Source organism: Miniopterus schreibersii, assembly GCF_964146895.1.
Source record: "Miniopterus schreibersii genome assembly, chromosome: 16".
Lineage (NCBI taxonomy): Eukaryota > Metazoa > Chordata > Mammalia > Chiroptera > Miniopteridae > Miniopterus > Miniopterus schreibersii.
In genome coordinates, this window is record NC_138116.1 from 36,721,997 (window position 1) to 36,742,826 (window position 20,830).

The 20,830-nt window shown below is 46.5% G+C and overlaps 2 protein-coding genes across 6 annotated transcripts in view; one reads left to right on the top strand and one right to left on the bottom strand.

The window, feature by feature from the left end:
* NDEL1 (nudE neurodevelopment protein 1 like 1) overlaps nucleotides 1-20,830 on the top strand; it is a 57,151-nt gene that overhangs the window by 22,032 nt on the left and 14,289 nt on the right. The window contains exons 9-10 of one of the 3 annotated variants that reach the window (XM_081161907.1): nucleotides 1,172-1,206; nucleotides 4,595-5,814. In XM_081161907.1, coding sequence (XP_081018033.1) covers nucleotides 1,172-1,206; nucleotides 4,595-4,602 — 43 coding nt within the window. In that variant the 3' untranslated portion in view covers nucleotides 4,603-5,814. Of the gene's footprint in view, nucleotides 1-1,171; nucleotides 1,207-4,594; nucleotides 5,815-20,830 lie in introns of those variants that run through there. The other 2 variants (XM_081161904.1, XM_081161905.1) reach the window with 2 other exon arrangements.
* The window catches only part of MYH10 (myosin heavy chain 10), a 131,073-nt gene continuing 122,512 nt past the window's right edge, over nucleotides 12,270-20,830 (bottom strand). For all 3 annotated transcript variants that reach the window (XM_081161901.1, XM_081161902.1, XM_081161903.1), the window contains 6 exons: nucleotides 19,959-20,047; nucleotides 18,936-19,059; nucleotides 18,646-18,854; nucleotides 16,910-17,018; nucleotides 15,169-15,341; nucleotides 12,270-13,925 (listed from right to left, as the gene is read on the bottom strand). In XM_081161901.1, coding sequence (XP_081018027.1) covers nucleotides 13,781-13,925; nucleotides 15,169-15,341; nucleotides 16,910-17,018; nucleotides 18,646-18,854; nucleotides 18,936-19,059; nucleotides 19,959-20,047 — 849 coding nt within the window. In that variant the 3' untranslated portion in view covers nucleotides 12,270-13,780. The remainder of the gene's footprint in view (nucleotides 13,926-15,168; nucleotides 15,342-16,909; nucleotides 17,019-18,645; nucleotides 18,855-18,935; nucleotides 19,060-19,958; nucleotides 20,048-20,830) is intronic.

Consider the following 20,830-nt stretch of genomic DNA (forward strand, 5'->3'; position numbering starts at 1 on the left):
TGAGAAGCATCCTAGATGCAGGTGTGGGCTTTATTTCCTGAACTGCAGCTGGAAATGTGCTTCCTGATAGAAAGTTACAGATGATACTTAGTTTTGGTTTAAATAGTATAAAATTTTAACTGTATTGTTCCTATTAAGAATTAATGTGCTTTTATGGGCTGGTCTTTCCCCAAGTGTTTAGTTTGTATGATAAATGGGTTGCATATACACACTGAGATGTTACCCTGTTGCTTGAGTTGCGTTTGTCTGATTGCCATGTCCCTGTAACTGTTGTTTGCGGGTTTTGCTGTGTCCTTATGTCTTTGCTGCTTTACTTTGATTCTCGCTTCCTTCTGGCCGAAACTCCTGCAGGCTATTAACTAGATAAAAACCACGATGATTTTTACCAACTGCCAAAGGAAGAGGGGAAATGTCTTAACTCCCAGCTCCATTATTAAATGTCAGGTTGAAAGAAGAAATGCCAGTCCTTATAGACTCTGTGCAACTTGTAGTTTCAGGATGAGAAAACGCTTTGCATTTTGCAGCCTGTGGCTAGAATATGGCTGCTCTACCACTCACTCCTAAGCAGTGTATCTGTAGCACTGTCACTGTAGTTTTGCTGGCACTTCTGGAGACCTTAGAGGAGCATTGTTTGGGGAAAGTTCATTGAAATTGGTTTGTGCATGTGCATGTAGTAAATACATGTATACACCCCGCCCTCCCACCTCCCTCAGAATCTTCAGGTGCAATGAGGCCTTACTACATAAAACAGCATATCTTACATATTACTTTATGGGATTTGAAAATGTTCTGTAAGTTCTGGTTATTTGAGGGCTTTTTGGAATCAGGATTTTATCTAGTCTGTGATTACTTCTGCAAGGTCCTGAAATATGGCTCGCTGGACCTACTTCCCAGGTGGTGCTGTTTCTTCCAACCACTAGTAGCCCTTAATATTACTCATCTGAAATGATACAAATTCTTGTGTAGTGTAGTCACTTAAGTTCTCAAAAAAAGTCTTTTTTTTTCCTTAATAGCTTTTATTTAGTTCCTTATGTATCACTCTAATTTTGTAAGCCAGTCAGATTTCTTTTGGGCTGTGTGTAGGTAGGTGGGCATACACTAATTTTAGGTAGGGCACGATGTGAAAATAGTATCTGTATTGCTGTTTAATGTTTTTTCCTTTTTTTATTAGGCAAGAAAAAGTCATATTTCCCACGTTGTTCATGGGTAACTGAATTTGTTTGCTGTGCTCTTTTTTATTCTTTTTCAATCATGGTGTGTGGTGGGGGACACATTAACAAACTGGTTTTACTAACTGCATGGGGCTGACTCTGCTTTAACCAACTTACAGCCCATAAGTGAGCTCTCAGGTTCCCGTTTGACTTGACTGTATATCATTATTGGTTCAGCTGTGCAAAACAAAAATGAATGAGTTGTAGTGGCTCTGGGGCAGTTGTGACTAGCAGTTGGGACTCAGTGTGTGGTCAGGTGCTGTAGTGATGATGCTGGGATTCTGGGGTGGGGGTCAAGGGTAGCTGGCAGGCCCTGGGACCATATTTGAATGTCTTTGTGGGACTGGGGTTCTTCCTGTTGCCCAGTGTGTCTTGTTTTTTCAAAGCAGGCACTATTGATTATGGAGACTTGCTGTGTGGGGACTCTCCCCTCTCTGCTCACTCTTGTTTCCCAAAGTACATTGGAATGATAGATGGAGATGTGTATAAGATCTGCCTGCCTTTTCAATTTTTAGGAAGGTACATTTGAGTTCGTAGAGCCTGGGGGGAGGACTCTAGCTGGCTGGAGCTGTGCTGGCTTCCGCTGAGCCATCTAACTAGGGAGAGGGGGTCTGGAGTGTCTGCTGCTCTCCTGAATGAGCTCTAGCCTACTCTCATGGGTTTCTCTACTGCCCTTTCAGGTGTACTCGACCTTGCTTCTTTGCTGGATTTAGTGTCCATACCTTATCTCCGTTGTGTTCGATTTATCGTTCTCCTGACTAGCTTCTAACCGTGCCTTGGTTCTTTCCCCCTTTTTACTTCTGCTGCCATTTTACAACTGACCTTAGTTCCTTTTCTCAGCTGGATTCTCTATTTTTCAGACTCTTTGGTGGTAAGACCATGAAATTTCATAGCTTCTGTAACCTTTTTACATAGACGATTCCCAGATCTGTTATCTCCACCCCTGCCTGTTTTCGTTCCATTCATTTCTGTGTTGTCCACTGGGACATTTCCCCTCGGCTCTTTTGCTGCTCCCTTAAACCAAATGTGAGTATGGAGGTGTTTCTTTCCCCATTTCCCAGCTTTGCAGTTCCCTGAAGTTAGCTCACCAGGATGACAATCCTACCTCTAGGGTCAGCTTTCTCCTCGCTCTGGTCTTTTACTTCCCACTTCTTGACTCAGAAAAGAAGTGCCAGGTGACACCCTGGCAGATTGTTGCTCCCTATTCTACCCAACCTGCAGATCAGAATTTCCATTTCCATTCATACTGAGAAATGACTTACCTAGTTTCTCGTTGCCCTTTGTATTCTGGATCACACTGGTTTTTTCCCCCATTAGAACTGACCTGCGTTGGGAGCACCAAATTGGTTGCTCACTGAGGGCTATCAGGTGTCCTCCAACCAGGAGGATACTGGGAAAGGATAATGGCCTAGACATTCGGAGGCAGGTTATGAGCCCTACTTCCCCACTGATGGGCTCATAGGTGAACTCAGGTGAATGGCTCGCCCTTCTCCTGCTTTGGTTTTTTGAGCAATACAACAATGGGGATGAAGTTTTATGTTGTCTAAAGATCCATCTAATTTGAAAATGCCGAATCTCAGTCCTAACCCTTCATGTGGAGCCAGCCTTATGGTTGCTGCTTTTGCACATGCCTGTGGAACAGCTGCCAGGTTCTTCTTGGCATCCAACAGTGCTCCTTTCTGCTGAGTTTTGGGGCTGTCTGTAGAACAGCTTGCCATGGCCTGCCCTGCGGCAGGGAGTGTGATGTTCACATGTTTAAAGCTGAGGTTTGTGAGGTCTGCGTAGTTCTCCGTGGGGTTTTAGGAGAAGTGGCATTGGGGCTCTGGGACTAGTCAGACAAATGACAGATGGGGCTTATGTGAGGGCTACAGTGGTATATAGGATGGGGCCCCTGTCCCCAGAGGCGGCACAGGCATAGCCTTGGGAGAGTAGGGAGGGATGATTTCAAGTTTTCACATGCAATGAGTCTGAAATATCAGACCTCCCCTAGCCCCAAGAAGAAAATGGGGATCCTGGGTGTGCATCACTGAGATAGGAAAATGTACAGCAGGGAGAAATTACATGTATCAGAGCCCCCTTTGGCTCTTGGCCGGTGTGTGGGTAGCTTGACTTCAAACTGGAAATCTACTCTGAGGTTAGTTTCTTCAGAGTAGTTGGGTCTTTTTTCAAATCTCTGCATGCCTGTTTCTCTGCGATTACACTCACCTCTTCAGTGTACGGAGCACTTATCTTTGTGAAGAATGTGTGTGCATTTTTTGTAAGGATGAGTCTATGTTCAACTCCTTAGACCCCTCTGATGAGTGGGTGGGTGGGGCAGTGGTGGGCAAGTGTGGTGCAGTTGGCTGCATCTCCCAAATTGCTAGTGGGACAGACTTACCTAGGAAGTTTTTCGGGATGGAAAGGTTGAAGTGGCTTCCTGTGAGAGGTTCCAGGCCTTGTGCTCACCTCCCTCGTTGTCTCCTGTGGCTGTGCTGCCAGTTGTGTGGGGCTGAGGTGGACGCTCTGCATCACTGGGCTCAGGTGCTGGGTCCTTGTAGACTCCTGTGCTGGGCTGGTTGCTTGTGAGTCTTCAGAAAAACCTACTCATTTGGCTTTGCTTGCTTAACAATTTAAAAAAGTTACTTTTTCCCCCTTCATTAAGATATTCATGTATATTGTAGGAAATTTGGAAAACAATAAAAAAGTGTAAAATAGTAAACCAAATTTACCTATAACCCAGAGGGAAGAAAAGTAACTATTGTTAAATTTTTCTTCTACAATATATATGATTTTATGTACATATATATGTGTGGGTGTATGTGTGTATGTATGTGTGAGTCTCTCCACACATTCTAGAATTAGCTACATAGATAGTAATGCCTATCTATATAAGGGGCTGTAATCTAGACTCTAGAATATATACTACTTTTTTTTTTTCCTTCACATCATTGAACATATAGTTTGGTAACCTTTTCCTACCTACCATTAATTGCATTCTGAATATTTTCCCATGCTATTAAATAACTGTGTGGAATGTGCTTTTAATGGTGGTATACCGTTTTATTATTTAGTTGTACCATTATTTAGCTAGTTTCCTATTGACAGACATTCAGACTTGTTCTACAGGGAAAAATCAGGGTTGTGGCTGCAGTGGCCAGTGTGATGAAGTTGCCGAGAAGGGAAGCACATAGTCTCACTACCCTAGGACCACTGCGTTCTCAAGTCTAACCACCTGGTGCTTCTGAGGCAGCTGCTCTTCCCTTGGGCCGTTAGGATCTACTGTGGGCCAGGAAGAGGAATAGTTTTAGAGAGCAAATGAATTTCTTACTGTGTGTAAAGTGATTTTTAAATGACAGTCTCTCTTTCTCTTCCCCTTCCCTTCTCTGCTCTGGTCACCCTCACAGGGCAGTAAACGGCTTTGACCCAGCTCCTCCTCCTCCTGGCCTGGGCTCCTCACGCCCCTCCTCGGCACCGGGTATGCTGCCTCTCAGTGTGTGAGTTGCCCAGCCTCCAGGTGAGGGCTCCTGCCCTTCTCCAACAACCCAGGACACCCACGCCTCACCCTTCGGTGCCTGGGCCCAGCCCATGGCTCTGTCTGCCTCCCCAGGGCTGGCAGAGAGAGGGCAGGCTGCATGCCGTGGCGGCTGCTGGGCCCTGCCCAGCCCCAGGACTCTGCGCGATATCAATACTGGCTATTTTCTCTTCTCGCCGTAGTGCCGTTGGTTTCACATGATTGCACTTTTGTGGGTCACAAAGTGATACATACATGTATTACTTGGTCACTGGATGCAGAAGTACCCATTCATCACATCTGCCTCCTAGCCCCACCCTGCTGTTCTGATAGGATTTAGTTGTATTTAGGACATTGCAAATCTTCTAGAAGTTCTCTCCCAAATCAGGTCAATGTGTGCCCTCCTGAGCTCCAACCCAAGCATCTTTAGTGCTCATGATCATGTGTTCATCCCCAGCTCCACCCCACACAGTTTGGGCCTGTTGCCGGCAGTCAGTCAGGTCACTGAATTAGGGAACATTTTCTGCACCTTCTGATTTTACTTTAGCAGTTATCATTCCATAGACTTGCTTCCCAGAGCAGGAGCCTCTGGGGCCTGTGTACAAACAGGGCTGGGTCTCTCTGCTATTTCCTCCTCCTTTGTGTGCCTCAGACTAGGAGTGGAGGTGGTGGCAACCTCCTTGCCAACTTTTTGGTCTTTCTGTTAAATGACAGCTTCACAGCTTTTTTGTTTTGTCTTCTGAGGGCCTCTCCAGTTGTGTTAGGAAGGGTCGAGTGGCCTGATTCCAGGGGCTGGCTGGTGCTAGCTCCTGGGGGCGGGGCGGGCAGACTGACCATAAGTGGTTGTCCCTGTGCATCCTTTGATTACTCTCATGCTGCATTTACTGTTTACATTTGTTTTATTGTACATAGGTTTGTAAACATTATTGCCTAAGATATTTGTATATAACTTGGGCTTTGTAGCTTTTATTTATTCAGAACTCATACGGCATGTTAATGACTTATGATGGTGTCCTATTCTGGGCAGCTGTATAGGATCATCATGTGGTTAAAAAAAGAGAGAAAATACTTCCCCTCCAAAAAATCTTTTAATGTGGAAACAATAAATTTCACAAAAAAAGTATCGAGGTTGCTTTATTGGGTTCCTGTCATCCTGTGAGAGAAGAGCTGGAGTTACAAAGCCAGGTTCAGATGTCACTTCTGCTCTGGCATGGGACATGTGGGTGGACAGTGGCTATGGAGTGGGGCGAAGACAAGTCAGGCAGCCTCAGAAGTCTGATGCACCACTGGCATGTTCATGCTGGTTCTCCATGCTGGTTCTCTTAGCTGCAATCTCGGGGAGCAGCCTGAGAATGCCAGGCCCTCGTGCATATTTGGGAGGAAGGACCGGGGCTTTGAGGGAGGCAGTTTGCTAGGTCACAGGGTAACCACAGGATGAGGAGCTGGTCCTTCTGTGCTGTCTCTCATGACATGTTGGTGTCCTGGGATTAGAGGCTGCTTGGGTCTGGGCTTTTCTCCTCTTCCCTCAGGTTGATGTTGGCAAGTGAGAGACGGTGCCAGATGTTTGGTAGCAAGACATAAGGTGACTGGACTTGAAAAATGTGTAAATGGAGTCTGTACGAATGTATCGCACTCTGAACATTGCTTATCACAAAGAGCAAAAACAGTACAGTGCGTAGTTTTAAAACTGTAAGTAAGTGAAAAGTAAGTAAAATTCCTAAGTAAATAAGAAACTTTAAGCAGGATATATTTTTAAAAATTTCTTGTGTCTGTTAATATGTGAGCAGGAATATCTTCTATTAGTTGTTCCTGGAGATTCTGTTGTAAGCTGGCTCACCGAGAGATGTTTGCAGTGGTGTGTGCTGTGCCCAGTTGTGCTGGCCGAGCAGTTGAAAAGAAAACTTCAGTCCTCTTACTGATGGGCAGCAACTCCCAGCTTCTTTCCCAATCATTGGAACAATTGGATTAGATAAGAGGCTGAAACATTTGGCAGACCTTTGTTTATGCATGAACCCAAATCTTAACACCTAACAAGCAGAGCTACTCTGGTAAAGCAAGGATGAGTTCTGGAGCCCCAAATCCTTGTCCCTGGCTCCCCAGTGGTTTTCCAGTTCCCTTTCAGCTGAACACCCCTGGTATCATCTCATCCAGATGGTTCTGTCAATTGTTCAGTCAGATGATGGCAGGGGGAGGGGCCCTGGCTGCAGAGGCCCATGTGTCATTCACCCGACATCGCCAGTACTTTAGGTCCAGGAGAGCAAGGGCCAGGTCCATAAAAGGGCAGAAGTATGCTGCTGGGCTTATTTCTAGTCCTTTCAGGTGGAGACTCCCACACATTTTTGCTTTTTTTTATAGTTACAGCTGTACTTGGCATATGACCCCATGAGGAAGCTGGTTGACTCCCCTGGCCTCATTTTTAGCTGTTTGGGTTATCTAGTTCATAATGCTCAAATAGAGCATTTGCTACCTGACATGAAAGCTACTACATACTGTTTGCCCATCTAGCTAAAGGTTGCTGGCCGGCCACCTGCCTCTGAGTGGGTTCTCTTCCTAGGACTGCCAGTGCCCAGGTTTGCCTGGCTCTCACTGAAACTTTTAGGAATGATCCCTCTCCTGAGCTGGGTCCATGTGGTGGTCTCCCTGCTTGGAGGGGGCAGGTCTTCCAGGTGGTGAGACCTTTTGCCTGCAGATATTTTTATCTCACCACCTGGTCCCATCCCTCGCTCCTGAAACGCACGAGAGTAGGAGCCAGTGCTCCACTTCCTTTCAGCCCAGAGTGGTAGAAACTATACCCAGCCAATTGAGCTAAGGTCTAGAAGCTGAAGTTGGGATGTTGAGTCAGCGAGGCATAGGGGAATTAGATATAGGTGACCTGAGAGGAGGGTGGGCCAGCTTACCTGTTTGCAGAAAGGAAAGTGGGCCCAGAGTTGAAGTGACTGGCCTGAATTCACACAGCTAGTTCGTGGCAAAGCTGGATTGGAAATGAGCTCAGTGTCTTTTTCTGCTGTATTCTCCACCTTTCCAAACTTGAGGCCTTGCTGCCTTGACTCTGTCTTGTGCCTCAGGAGATGAGCTGATAGCAAACCCTTGGCAATGAGCTATGGGGCTGGCATAGCCTTTGCAGCAGGAGGAATGTGGCTTACCCACCCTCCTCTTCCAATCTAGTACTTGTCAGTTATTGGCTGTGCTCTCTCAGAAGCTGTCCCAGAAGTGCCACTAGCATCTTCTGAGAGCCAAGGTGGAGGCTGATGCCTCTGGGGAAGGGGAGGTGTCCTGGGGTGGAGCCACAGCTGTAGGGAGCATCTTATTATAGCCAGATCTGTCCTGCCTGGCGAACAGAACAGCCAGTCTGGCTACTGGTGGTAATAAGGCCAGAGGGGGGATGGGTCGAAGCAGTGAGTCTTTTTCTCTGTTTGCCTAGAATATGCTAGAGGAGCCTTTCCTCCTCCTGGTGTTTACTTCAAGGATTGTTTTTCTCTGTTTTCCCTAAAGGTTGAAACGAATTGAGAACACTAGCTTGGCCTTCAGAATTTAGATGTTACTTGATTCTTTCCTAAAAATGGGAGCAGAGGAGGAGGCATCTTTGTAAATCATCTTCCTATGACTTGAAGCATCTTATCTGAAAACTGGTCCTATGACTACTAAAAACATGATATATGGGAATACAGTAACTTTTTTAAATGTTAAAGGAAAAACAATAGTCTTGAGTTAATATTAGTTTAACAGACTCCCTTTATAAGATAGCACATGTGAAGAGGCAAATGTGAAAACAGAACAGAGCTTATAGTGCTGGTTTTGGGGGACCATGTGGATTTGTGCCATGTGGGTTATGGTTTGGAGTCATGCTCTTCGTCTGCACCCATAGTGGTTATGTGTTTCCTGTCAGCTCTGAAGCCTTCACCAAGGGAAGCGTGATGCAAACCTGGTGCAAATGTGATGGACAGAAATTTAGCTTGTTTACTTTTGGGGTGTTTGTAATCAGGTGTCAAGTGTGACTGCTGCCCCATTAAAATATGGAGATCCTGCCTGGTCACATTTGCTGGTAGAGGCCTGGGAGGGTACTGGGCAAGCAGGCCTCGGCAGCAGGTTTCTAGCACATGTTTGGATAGTCAGATGAGTGTCGTCCAAATTAGCGTAGAGCCCTGTTTGCTCCCTGTCAGATGATGGAACTGAGAAACACTGTTTTTTTGGTTTAAAAGAGTGATTGTTTAAACTAGGAAAAAAATCCCAGCAAATCCTATTGTCACCTAGAACAGTAGGTACACTTTTACATTATTGGAGTCAGTAAATTATTCTTTGTAAGTTTTGAATCAATCTAACATGATAAGTTTATAAAAACTACTTTAGGGCTAACATCTCACGGTAGTAAGAACAATTAAAATCAGTCTCAGTAGTGATAAGTGTCTGATGCAGGGAATGGTCAGGATGACTTTGTCAGCTGTACAGGATACCATAGAGCCATTGGAAACCTAAGTGTGCAGGCGTGGAGCACATAGGAATGGAAATGACCGATGGGAAATGACTGATGAGCCAGAAGCTCAAAGCAGAGGCTCCCTGATTGCTGGGTACCCTGTTGAGTGCATTTTACAATTCAGATTTCCCCCCAAGCTCCACCCCAGCCACCAGCCCAGTGAGAAGAGATCACTGCATTTCACAGAACCTCAAACACCAGCAATTATAAGACACATCTTTATTTTGTGAACCATTAAGAAAAATGTGCCAATTAGAACTATGAAAATGCCTATCATTTTGACTTTTTATATTTATTGAAAGAGCTCTTTTAGATTTTAGACAGATTTTCATCATATCACACTTAACTCATAGACAAAAAGGAAAATGTGAGACATTCCTAAAACTTTACATTGATTCCAACATCCTGAACCACATTTCGACTGAGGTGTCCTTGTCCGTGTTTTCCCAAGCATTGCTGTCCTCTGGGCCATGGTGAGTGTTGGTGATGCAGCGTTTCTGAAAAGCATGTTCTGTTGATGGCTCCAGAAATTTCTTCAAGGCTGCTGAGGCCCATTCTGCAGGATCTGATGCTGGGGTTTATTGACCTTACCAAGACAACCACATCACAGCTGCCACCTACTGGCTGCAGTTGTGAGACTTGTGAGTTCACATGTGAGAACATGGGTGTCGTAGAACCAGTGCAGTATGGTGTTTTGAAGGATGCACTGCTCTGCTTGGATGCTTGTCAGATCCCGAGTTTAATAGTCAGATTATATCACTTTACATCTTGAATGAGGCCTCATAACATCCAGTCAGTAGGGATGAAGTCCATTATTGAGCTATTTTGAAAAAATAAACAGACCTCAGTGTTGTACTGACTCAAACATGAATTTTTAGTCTTGGTAAGGGTTGAAGGACATGGTCACATTTTTTGTATATGGTATACAGGTACTGGAATTACAGTTAACATTGTCTTTGAAAACTGGCATCATACCAGTATATCCTTATTGATAGTTTCTTATTAGATTTCTGACAGTTGTATGAGACTTGACATGGTTTACTAGATTCCCAAATGACATGAGGCTACACAAGGAAGTGGACTGCCCCGTCTGGTCCTGACAGTTGGCACAGGCTATAGCATTCTAGCAAACGCTCAGAATTTGGTACAGATGTAACTAGAGTGACTAGAAACTGTTTGTGGATGGGGACTCCCCTTGGGTCTCAGCTACAGCCTCCACTCAGATTTGCCTGGAGCCTGGCTCCTCCCCACTTTCTAAAGATTCCAGCCTATGGCCTGTTCCGGCTTGAATTTTTTTTAAGGGGGTGAGGATGGGACGTAAATGGTTGACAACTTTGAGCTCATCTCTGCCCCAGTCTTGATGCAGACCTGTTTGTGTCCTGGCAACACTGGCTTCAGGAGGAGGGGGCCATGGGCCACTCACACCAGAGCCATAGGGAGGGCTGGCTGTGAGAACAAGTCACAGTTTGGTCTTTTGGCTCACACTTCATTTTAGCTGAGGTTTCTAGGGATGGGGAAAATTGGTGACAGAAAGGAAATGTGACAGGGTTCTAGAGTCTTTCTGATGTCAGAAGTATGCCTTCAAGCCAGTCAGGCTAGGAATAATAGGTGTTATTCCTACCGAAGCAATTTAAAATAATTCCCTGGAGTATATGCCTTAAAAAAAGAAGCCCTTGCCCTGGCTCGTTTGGCTCAGTGGTTAGAGTATCGGCCCACAGACTGAAGGGTCCTGGGTTCGATTCCAGTCAAAGGCATGTACCTTGATCCCCAGCCCTGGTCAGGGGCTCGTGGGAGGCAACCAATCGATGTGTCTCTCTCACATCGATGTTTCTCTCTCTCCCTTCCACTCTTTGAAAAAGCAATGGAAAAAATATCCTTGAGTGAAGATTAAAGAAAAAGCCCCTATGATGTGGCAAGGGCAGACAGAGAGCATTTGTTAGCATGGCAGCTCCATGTTAAAATCCCATCTCATCTTAACAAAAAGATCAGGCTTTCCCAAGTCTTGCCTGAATTCCTCCTCACAATTAACCACTCTCTGGGTGGCGGCTGGCCAGCTTTAGTCTTTGCTGCAAAGTCTATCTCCCATAAACTCATGCCTTCCGTGTGCTTTAAGTGCCTGGCAAAGGCTTTTTGAATGACCTTTCCTTAGACTGTGAAGCAGTGGTTTGTTTAGTAAAGAAAGGTTCCTTCTAGTTCACATTTCTGGACTCAGAACTGGAGTCAGTCCATGGAGATTGTGTGTTTCTCCCGAGAGGCTAAGTGGTTGGGAAACAGTACTTTAACACCAGTTAAACATTCTGAAGCATTCTTTTTGAGAAAAACCAGCCTCTGAATTCCACAAACACCTGGACTAAGAGACTGAATGCAAGGGTGAGGGCATGTGAAACATGGTAATTGCAACTCCCCTTTTTCCCGTGGTGGTGACACAGGAGGAAAGGAGTGCGGTTATCCATGTTTTACATTCCCACCACTGCCAAGGAAGCCTGGACATATACCTTATACCACCAGAACCAGCCTAACCTAAGAATATTATGGAATAATAATAAAAAAGCCAGCATTTTCTATCCTAATTGACCCACGCTAGTGAGGCTGCCCTTGGGTCTTATCACTAAATTCCCACCCCCAATTATTTTTAGTGTGAATACTGCTTGAAAATGCAGTCTGAAACTTGGAATCTCTTAAAATACTCTAATCCAGCAAAGAGCTTCATCAGTTGGTGACCAAAACCCTCCTAAAGGCTTCATTCTGTAGCCCTAAATTGCTCCCTTTTCTATTAACAATTGGGTTGCAAGCCCCAGTGGCCCTTTCCTTCCCAATGCATCTACACACACAGGCCACTGGTGAGACGACTTGTAGCCAAGACTGCCCAGAGAATTAGCCTGTCATCTGACACTTTGGGAGTGCAGCGCCCTCAGAAAATGTGGGCCTGGCAGTCAGCATTTTATGTCTGGGTGACTCTGAGCCGCCAGTCAGATCAGAGGTGGGCAATCAAGAACATAGAGAACAGATTCCACATTCACATGGTTATTCTTGTTTATTGAGGTCTGTTTATTCTTAATGGGTGCTTTTTCCTCCAAGTAAATAGAGCAGGCGTAAATATCTATAATGAATAAATTTATTGTCTTACAAAAATCATTGTCTAGAAATATGGGAATACAAGAAAAGATATTTGCAGTCAGGTGTCTGGTGGTCAACAGCCAGTACAGTTCATAAAGGGGTAAAATCAAAGATTCCAAACCCACATGACAAATTCTTCCTAACAGATGTTAAAGCTTTTAACCCAAAAAGTTTGTGTTTTCAAGCATGTTGCAGAGGATCAGGGATTTGTAATTAACACTGATTCATTGTCACTGAATGTTTATAATACCACTTTGACTAGAGAGGTACATGATATGAAGCACAGTCAAAACTTAATACATTAAATTGTTACAGAGGCAAATAATATATTTAACATTGTCTTAGTACTGTAGTGTCTAAGGCACTTTCTGTAATGTCAGTTTGCTTAACTATCAACCAAAAACAGAATGCTAAATGTTCACTGTAACACTGTCCAAAGGGAAGGGAAAAGGAAAAATGAAAAAGGATTCACATCCACTGGCATGTCAACATTCAGGCAGATGGCATCTGTTCTTGAGGTTCTGTAAACCTCATCGACAAACTTAGAACAAGTCTCGGACACAAAACCAATATTCCCATTTTGGGCTCAAAGCAGCGACTGAATTTGCAAGGTCAGCACGAAAGCCTGGCTGGCAAGGGAGGGCCTTCCACTAACTCCAGCTTAGGAGCCTGCAGCTGCTTGTTCCTGAAGTGAGTACACTGGCAAAGCCAGAGGGTTCAGGAGGCAATCCGAAAGTCAACATGATTGCTGCCACCGGGGGCTTCAGCTGCATCGTGGCCACTATCCTTTCTATGCACAGACCAGCCCTGGCCGAGGACAGTTCACATGAAAAGATGTGAGGATACCACCAACCCGAGTGAGATGGGCATGGTGACCCCCAATGAATGCTGCTTCCCCCAGTCCAACCCACCCCTCCTAATCTTTCCAAAGCCCCTTTCACAGTTTGCTCGCTGAAATAGTGTTGATCGTTATTTGAAGGAAATGAGATACAAGTGCAGTTTAGGTTCCACAATGTTCTAAGAGACATAATGTGGCTGAGGAGTCGGGGGCCACATGAACACAGATCTAAGTTACCTGTCTGTATGACAGAGAGCATGCAGAGCGACTGAGCAACAACCACGGGGCTGCCCCAAAAACCCAGTGACTGGCAACAAGGGTCTGGAGTTTGTTTGAAAAAGGGTTCTCTTCTTAACATATGTTATAAAATGGTCTCTTGATGAATATATGGAAAATAGATGCAATGATGAGACAATCTGTTTAATATGTGCATGTTTTGTGTATGTATATATATAAAAAGGGGAGCAATTGTACCTAAATCTGAAGCAGGATACAGTATGTGTAGGCTAGAAAGCCTTAAGACACAGTTGATCTTTCAGTAAGGAGTCCCGTGGCTTGCCAACTTCCTAAATCTGTAGGAGGCCCAGGGCAGGCTGGCGCCCGGTGCATTCCTTCGTGTCCCACTGTATTGCCTCCACTGGCTTCCTATGACTCTACTCCGACTGGGGCGGCTGCGTCTCATTGACATCACTGGTCTTACTTTCGGTGTCATCGTCTGACAGCTCCAGGGAAGCCCCTTCAATATGCAGCTGGCGCCGGCCAGATCTGCTCGAAGAGAAGCTGATTGGGCCACCTCGCCTGGAAAGAACAGGAAGTAGACATGTGGGTAAATGCCTAAGAACATGTGGCTGTCAAGTTGCCCAATCACCTGATGACTTCAAACTTACACCCCTTCCTCAGGACACACGACTTGGGGGTATGTGTGTGGCACGACCAGGAAAGGCTCTGGGCTCTTCTACCTCTCCTGTCACCATGCCTGTGGATTACCATCCTGGCCAGCCAACAGTGTACACTGAGCAGGAGGCCCTCAGAACTGGGGAAAGCTTGATCCAACTTATAGGCTGTCTGTGATAGAAACAGTAAGGAAGTAGATGGCTTAAGGCAAAGCTCTACCTGCTAACCAAGGGTCAATATTTCCATAAAGGGCGCATATATATATATATAAAATTTTTTTCCCATTGATTTTTAGTGCATGAGAGAGAAACATCGATGTGAGAGACACATTGTCCAGTTGTCTCCTGCACCAGCCCCGACTGGGCCTGTGGATCGAACCTGTAACCCAGGTATACGCCCTTGACCAGAACTCAAACCTGCAACCCTTTGGTGTGCGGGCCGATGCTCTAACCACTGAGCACACTGGCCAGGGCCAGATAGTAAATATTTTATTTAGGCTATGTGGGCCATATAAGGTGTCTGTGCCATGTTTTTTTTGTTTTGTTTTGTATAACACTTTATAAATGTAAAAGCCATCCTTAGCTCATTGGCTATACAAAAGCAGGGCATATCAGAATTTGGCCATGGGCCAGTTGTCACTCCTGTGCTAACCTGTTGCTCTGGGGGAGAAGGAAGTTTAGCTCTCCCATGTTCTGCCCTCTCCCTGGTGCCCATCAGATCCAGGTGGAGATGAGGACGGGAGGCGGGCTGATGGCGCCAGGTCCTGCGAAGAGCCTCCTGCCCTGCTTTTTAACAGAGGCTAGGACCTTTCCTCACCGTGGATATTGGGACATGGATGGACACTGGACCTGGCTCTCTGTGTTGTGTCTCAGCTTTGTGTTGTGTATTTGTATGGTCCACTAGTAAATGGCAAAAAAGAAAAGAAAAAGTGGGTCTGTGCCTCTTCTGCTCTCAAGGACTGCTAAAGGTCAGAAGTCCTGGATGGATACACCGGAAGTGACTTATGAGCAAGAAACACTAACTCTACGTGAACCTAAGTAAACCACTTCAGAAAAGCCCTAAGCCTACAAATCCGGCTGTTTCTGGAGGGTTTGGGCATGGACTCCAAGAGACCCAACGCCTCTCATGAGTCCCCTAGGTCGCTCACCTCAGCCGGTTCTTCAGGGTGCTGACCTCACGGCTCAGACCCTCGTTGGCCTCAGTGGCATCATCCAGTTCCCGCTGGAGTTTACGCCGAGATGCATTGGCACGTGTAGCTTCTTCTTCTGCTTCCTCCAGCTGCCGTTTAAGTTGCTTCATCCGGGCATTGGCCTTCTCCATCTTGGGGGAAGTTACATGAACCAAGTCAAGTCAAACTGGTGAATCCAGATCCAGGATCACTGCACCCAGAGCGCCCCGTGAGCATGTGGGTGCGTGCACGCACTTAAACGTGTGTGCACTTGAAGCCCAGGGGCAGGCCTCAGGCCTTTTGACTGGCTCACTGTTCTCAGCAAAGCCAGTGTCCACAGAGCAAACTGTGCTAAAGGAAATTTTTTAAAAACTTAAAACCCTATTTGCAACCCTGAGTTTTTTACAGAAAACGAATTTAGTATCTTCACGTGAGTGACGTATGGGATCGTGGGAAGGGAATGGCTATTCCTGCAAAACATAGAAGGCTAGCAGTGTGACAGTCTCCACCCCCAGAAGATGGTACACCCATTTTCATGCCTCCTTTTAGTACAGGTGTTTCAGATGTTATAGTTTGATTCAAGTACAAAGCCACTCTGGAAGACCTGAAAGGGTCATACACTGTCATGAGCCATACAGACTGGCCACTCCTGCAGGTCCAGCTCACACCCACCGAGAACTGCCCTCAGTGCTGTTGGGCTCTGTGGGTGGGGGTGAGAAGGGAAGGCTGGGGTGTCTGACTAGAGCAGGGGAATAAAAGGGAAGGGTCTGGGCTAAAGGCAGTGGGATCCTCAGCTCCGTCTACCTTAGCTACCAGACCTGGCCACAGTCTTATTAGAGCATTTTCTAATAAAAATAAAAAGGATGCCTGGATGCAGATAAGGAAAACCATACGGGTCCTGCACACAGTACAATGTTTCCTCTGTGCTTCCTATCCTGCATCCAGCCAATATACAGTGACTGCCAACCCTGCCCAGGAGCTACTCTAGGCCTGTAAGAGACAATGGTGAGTGAGACACTGACAGTGAGGCAGAAATTGCTGCACTCACAAAGCAAGCATTCTAGTGGAGGAAACAGGTTAACTTTAAGATTCAGTTCAGGCCTCTCACTTCAGAGCCCTCGCAGTGTGCTCTTACCCAGCCCTCTGTATTTCTGGTGGGAGATCCCTGAGGGGTGGGGGCTGTCTTAATTACCTCTGATCCCCAGCACTCAGGAGTGCCTGACACAGCATGTGTGTTAAAACATTAGAATTAAGAGTTTCAAATAGCATTAAAAAAAATTCTATTTATTAACTTGAGAAAGAAACTGATTTGTTGCTGCTTCTATGCGCCCTGACTGGAGACTGAACCCACAACCTTGGTATATCAGGACGACGCTCTAACCAACTGAGCCACCCGGTCAGGGCCTCAAGTAGCATTTTCTTAATTTAGCCATCAAATGGTAACTCTTGGCTCATTTGCATCAGTCTCCTTGTAAAAGCATTTCTAAGGTGGAAGACATTTCACCCCGTCTCACCTTCTTCCCTTACCTATTCTTTCTTTATATTTTAAAGTGTTTTTATTAACTTCAGGGAGAGGGAGAGAGCACGAGAGAAACATTGATGAGAGAAAACCATTGATCAGCTGCCTCCTGAATGCCCCCCTGACTGGAGATAGAACCAACGACATTTTGGTGCCTGGGCTGATGCTCAATCACTGAGCGACACCAGCCGGGTTCCTTACCTGTTCTTTATACTGATCTGCATGGCGACGTTCATCTTCAACCTGCATGAAGATTTCTTTCAGTTTCTTCTCGGTACGTCGGACCAGTTTGTTGGCTGCTGCTCGTTCCCTATGAAGATGGTCAACCATTAATTAGTCTTTGTAATTTGCGAAATGATAGTCTGAATGGAGAAAATATTTTTAAAGTGTTTTCAGGACCTCTCTGATCAGAATATCATCATCATTAATATGACCCAGACTTTTCCCTTCTGGTTATAATATGAATGGCCTTTGATAACGTATTCTAATGCTGATAGGAAGAAAAAGTGTATTCCTTCACATGCAGATATTTAGTGATCAAGTGTTACACAAGCTACCAGTCACTTACACTGCAGACACAAAAACCTTACTCTAATCACCTAACTTGTTAGCCTAGAAAACAAAACGAAGACCCATTATGATGGCTGGGGCTATAGCAGCTAACATGGGGGGACCTCCCACTCACACTATAGTTAGAAGTCAGATCACCATGTTTCCAGACAGGCCTATATTGCTTCTCACAAAGGAGAGAACTCATCCGGTGAACTCCATTGACAACAGTGTAGGGAGCTCAGAGATGCAATAGTCTTCAGAGGTAAAGGCATCTGGGAAATGCTGGCCTCTCTGTTTAACCTCCTGTGACTGTTTAACTCCCTGTAGCCTCAGGTTTGGCTGACTACCCAGAAAGCTGGAATGCGACGCAGAGATAAACTTCAGGCCCAGGAAGGAGGGCAGTGAATGCACAGTGTGTGGATAACCGCCTGATACTACCTGCTAACTTAGAAATGCAGTTATTTCTGGTGGTCTATGTGACTACCCACCATGTGGTTTTACTGATAACCCCCCTATAAACAAGAGGCCCTGTCCTGGGAGGGTGTGGATCTCTTCCTGGCCGGCCATCACTGGGAGCAGCTGCATGTACGTAAGTTTCTCCTATTAAAGCTCTTAGGAATTTGAGTGAGGCTACGCATACACAGGCTCTTTGGAATCGATCCTGAATTTAGACTTTTGGGGCTTTCCCCCAACAAACAGAAAAAGTGTTTTTGTTCTTTGACAAATAACAAATGTTATGCAGAAATGGATTATGATGGAGTTAGCCCAAAGCGTGAGTCATGTTAATTACAGCTAACAACAAACCCTGAATTGTTTTATTTGAGCTCAATGGAGCTGAGTGAAGTGGGAAGTAGGGATGCTGGGTTGGGGAGGATGTTGGGCTTTGAGCACAGGCCCTGCATTTCTGGGCCCAGCTCCCCAATAAGAGGGCTAATCTGAAGATCTCACAGCTTTGTAAATGCCTGCCCAAAGCTATATTGGGCAGTTCCTCACAAATTGGAGAGTGGTTTAGTACAATAGAACAAACTGTCAAGAAGTCCCTGCCTATGGGTGAAAAAAAGCTTTTATTTTTGTCAAAATGCATTTCTGCCAGCAAAATGTAGCATTTTATGTGATGCTTGGAAAGTGGACTTTGGGTAGAGATGTAAACTATGTCACCTAGAAAATCATGGGCACAGTATTATCAGCTGAGTCCGGTGAGCCCAGCCTTCCCTGAAGGCTCCCACCACCTTCTGTCCCTCACTCTGGTGACCCGTGTCCTTGTCTCCCCTCCCTGCCATAGGAATTCCCATAGGGCAATTGTCTGTTTTGTGTGTGGTTCACAGGCTGAACCTGGACCTGGTCTGTAGCAGAAAAGCTGGTTCACCACATCAAAAACCTCTTACTTGGCCTCCTGCTCCAGTTGCTCCTCCAGCTGCCCAATCTTGGCCTCGAGGGCTGAGATGGTGGCCTTGAACTTGGACTTGACAGCACCCTCTAGCTCCTGCAGCTTGGCCTTCAGCTCCTTGTTCTGCCGCTCTAGCTGCTGGCGCGCATTGTCGCTCTTCTGGGCAGCACTGCGCTCGGCCGCCAGCTCTGCATTCAGTGTGTCCACCTGGAGAGAAGATGCGTTTAGTCACTCGTGCCAGACAGGAAGCACAGCCCTTCCCAGGGGCTGGGCTGCAGCGTGAGCAACCTGTAGCGTGGTCTTGCGGAAGCGGTCGTTGAGCAGCTCCATGTTGCTCTGCTCCTCTTCGAGCTCCTCCTCTAGCTGTGCGATCCGTGCCTCCAGACGCCGCTTCTCATCCAGCAGCGCAGACCTGGCGGAGCAAGGAGACAGCTCAACACCAGCTCTGTCCAGCACGGGGACCTCCAGGAGGGCTCCTCCTCCCACCCTGCTGCTAGAAACAGCACCACTCTTGGTTTTTCTCTCCCCTGCACCCATCACCCAATCTGTCAAGTCATACTGATCACACTTCCAAACACGCCACCCACTTCTCTGTCCTCACGCCTGCCTCCCTAGTGTAGGCCCCATCATCTCTCGCCTGGACCACTGTGGGAGCCTTCCAGCTGGCCTCCCTGCTGCCTGTCCATCTGTTCTCCACAGCCAGCAGCCAGCAGCCAGCAGCCAGCATCAGCTTTCAAAAGTGCAAAAAGATCCTGGCACTTCTGGTTTGAACTCTGCTGGTTTTCCAGTGCATTGAGTAAAATGCTACCTCCTCATCGTCACATGCTAGAAAATGTCCATGATGAACCCTCAGTGTGGTAATTAGATAGAGCAACTTTCTAATTGGGGGAAAAAAATGTATTTTAATGAAAATCATTCAGGGAAAGGTAAGTCAAAGGAAGCTACTTGCCAAACCTAATGAATTTGAGAGTGAAGACTTGCATTGCAAGGCTGTGCAGTCAGGAAACCAGGTTCGCTTTGAATGTACATCCCCACACCTGCGTGGGCGCGGCTGGCATAGGTGTGACCTGTCTGGGCTGGGCAGCCAGCTGTAGCTGAGGCAGTCTGGGGGCTCAGCATCTTTGCTCATCTTTCCAGAGTTTGAACAGATGAGCAAATCAACTGACGACTCCTGTGGGCCGGACAATACCACGGCCTTCTCAGTGCAGCAGTCAAGCCCAAGGGGAATGAACCCCAGGTGCCCAGGAGAACCAGTGGGGCCTCCACTCATTTCTAGACGACCCTCCCTTCCCCCGCTGCCAGGAGACTCACTTGCCAGAGGCGCTGTTGGCGATCTCATCAGCCAGCTCATCTCTCTCTTGCTCAGCATGTCGGCGGGCTCGCTCAGATGAGGCAAGTTCCTAAATGAGGTTTAAGCTCTGGCGGTTAATGTTTCCTCAAATGTGAAACCTGATGAAGCCTGTGGGCTGTAGTCAACCTTGCTTCAGGCAGGCGCACTGTGTGCCTCAGACTGCAATTAGGTTTGAGAAATTAAACTGGCAGGTTTGCTGAAGAGAATCTGTTTGGCTGCAGGTCAGCCAGGTGATGTGCTGTGTCCACATCTTGATATAAGTGTCCAAAGAGGGACATCCCAGTCTATGTAAGGGCGTGGCCATACCTTCTAATTTCAGAGGCAGCCACACTCCTGCCCTCCTCAGAAAGCTGGTGTTTCTTGTCATAAACTGAGCGCAAGCTTTATGTAAACCCAGAACTAGACCAATTCATGGTCTTGAAGTATCTGTCACATAGACAAGTAGTATAGTTTGGAGGTCAAATACACTATAGACAGGCCAGAAAATAAGGCACTCATGCAATACAGCAAGGATCACAGCTCCCCTGGGGAGAAGATGGGTGGAGTGACTCGGGCTCAGCGCTGGCCTCTGCACTGCAGGGCGTCTTCCTTGAAGGAGATAGGAGCCCTGGCGAGTGAGGCTCCTGCCGCTCAGCAGGCTTAGAGAACTGGGCAGGGCAAGGAAACAGCCCTGTGCTGCCAGCCCCCTGGAGGAAGAGCTGCCTGGTCTGGCTCCCTGGAGGAAGAGCTGCTTTCCCATGAATTTCCTTGGGAAGAGGGTCTTCCACAGGCGGGGCCAGGGTGCATTTCTCACCCCACCTGGGTAAAGGCTGAGATCACTCTCAGAATTTGA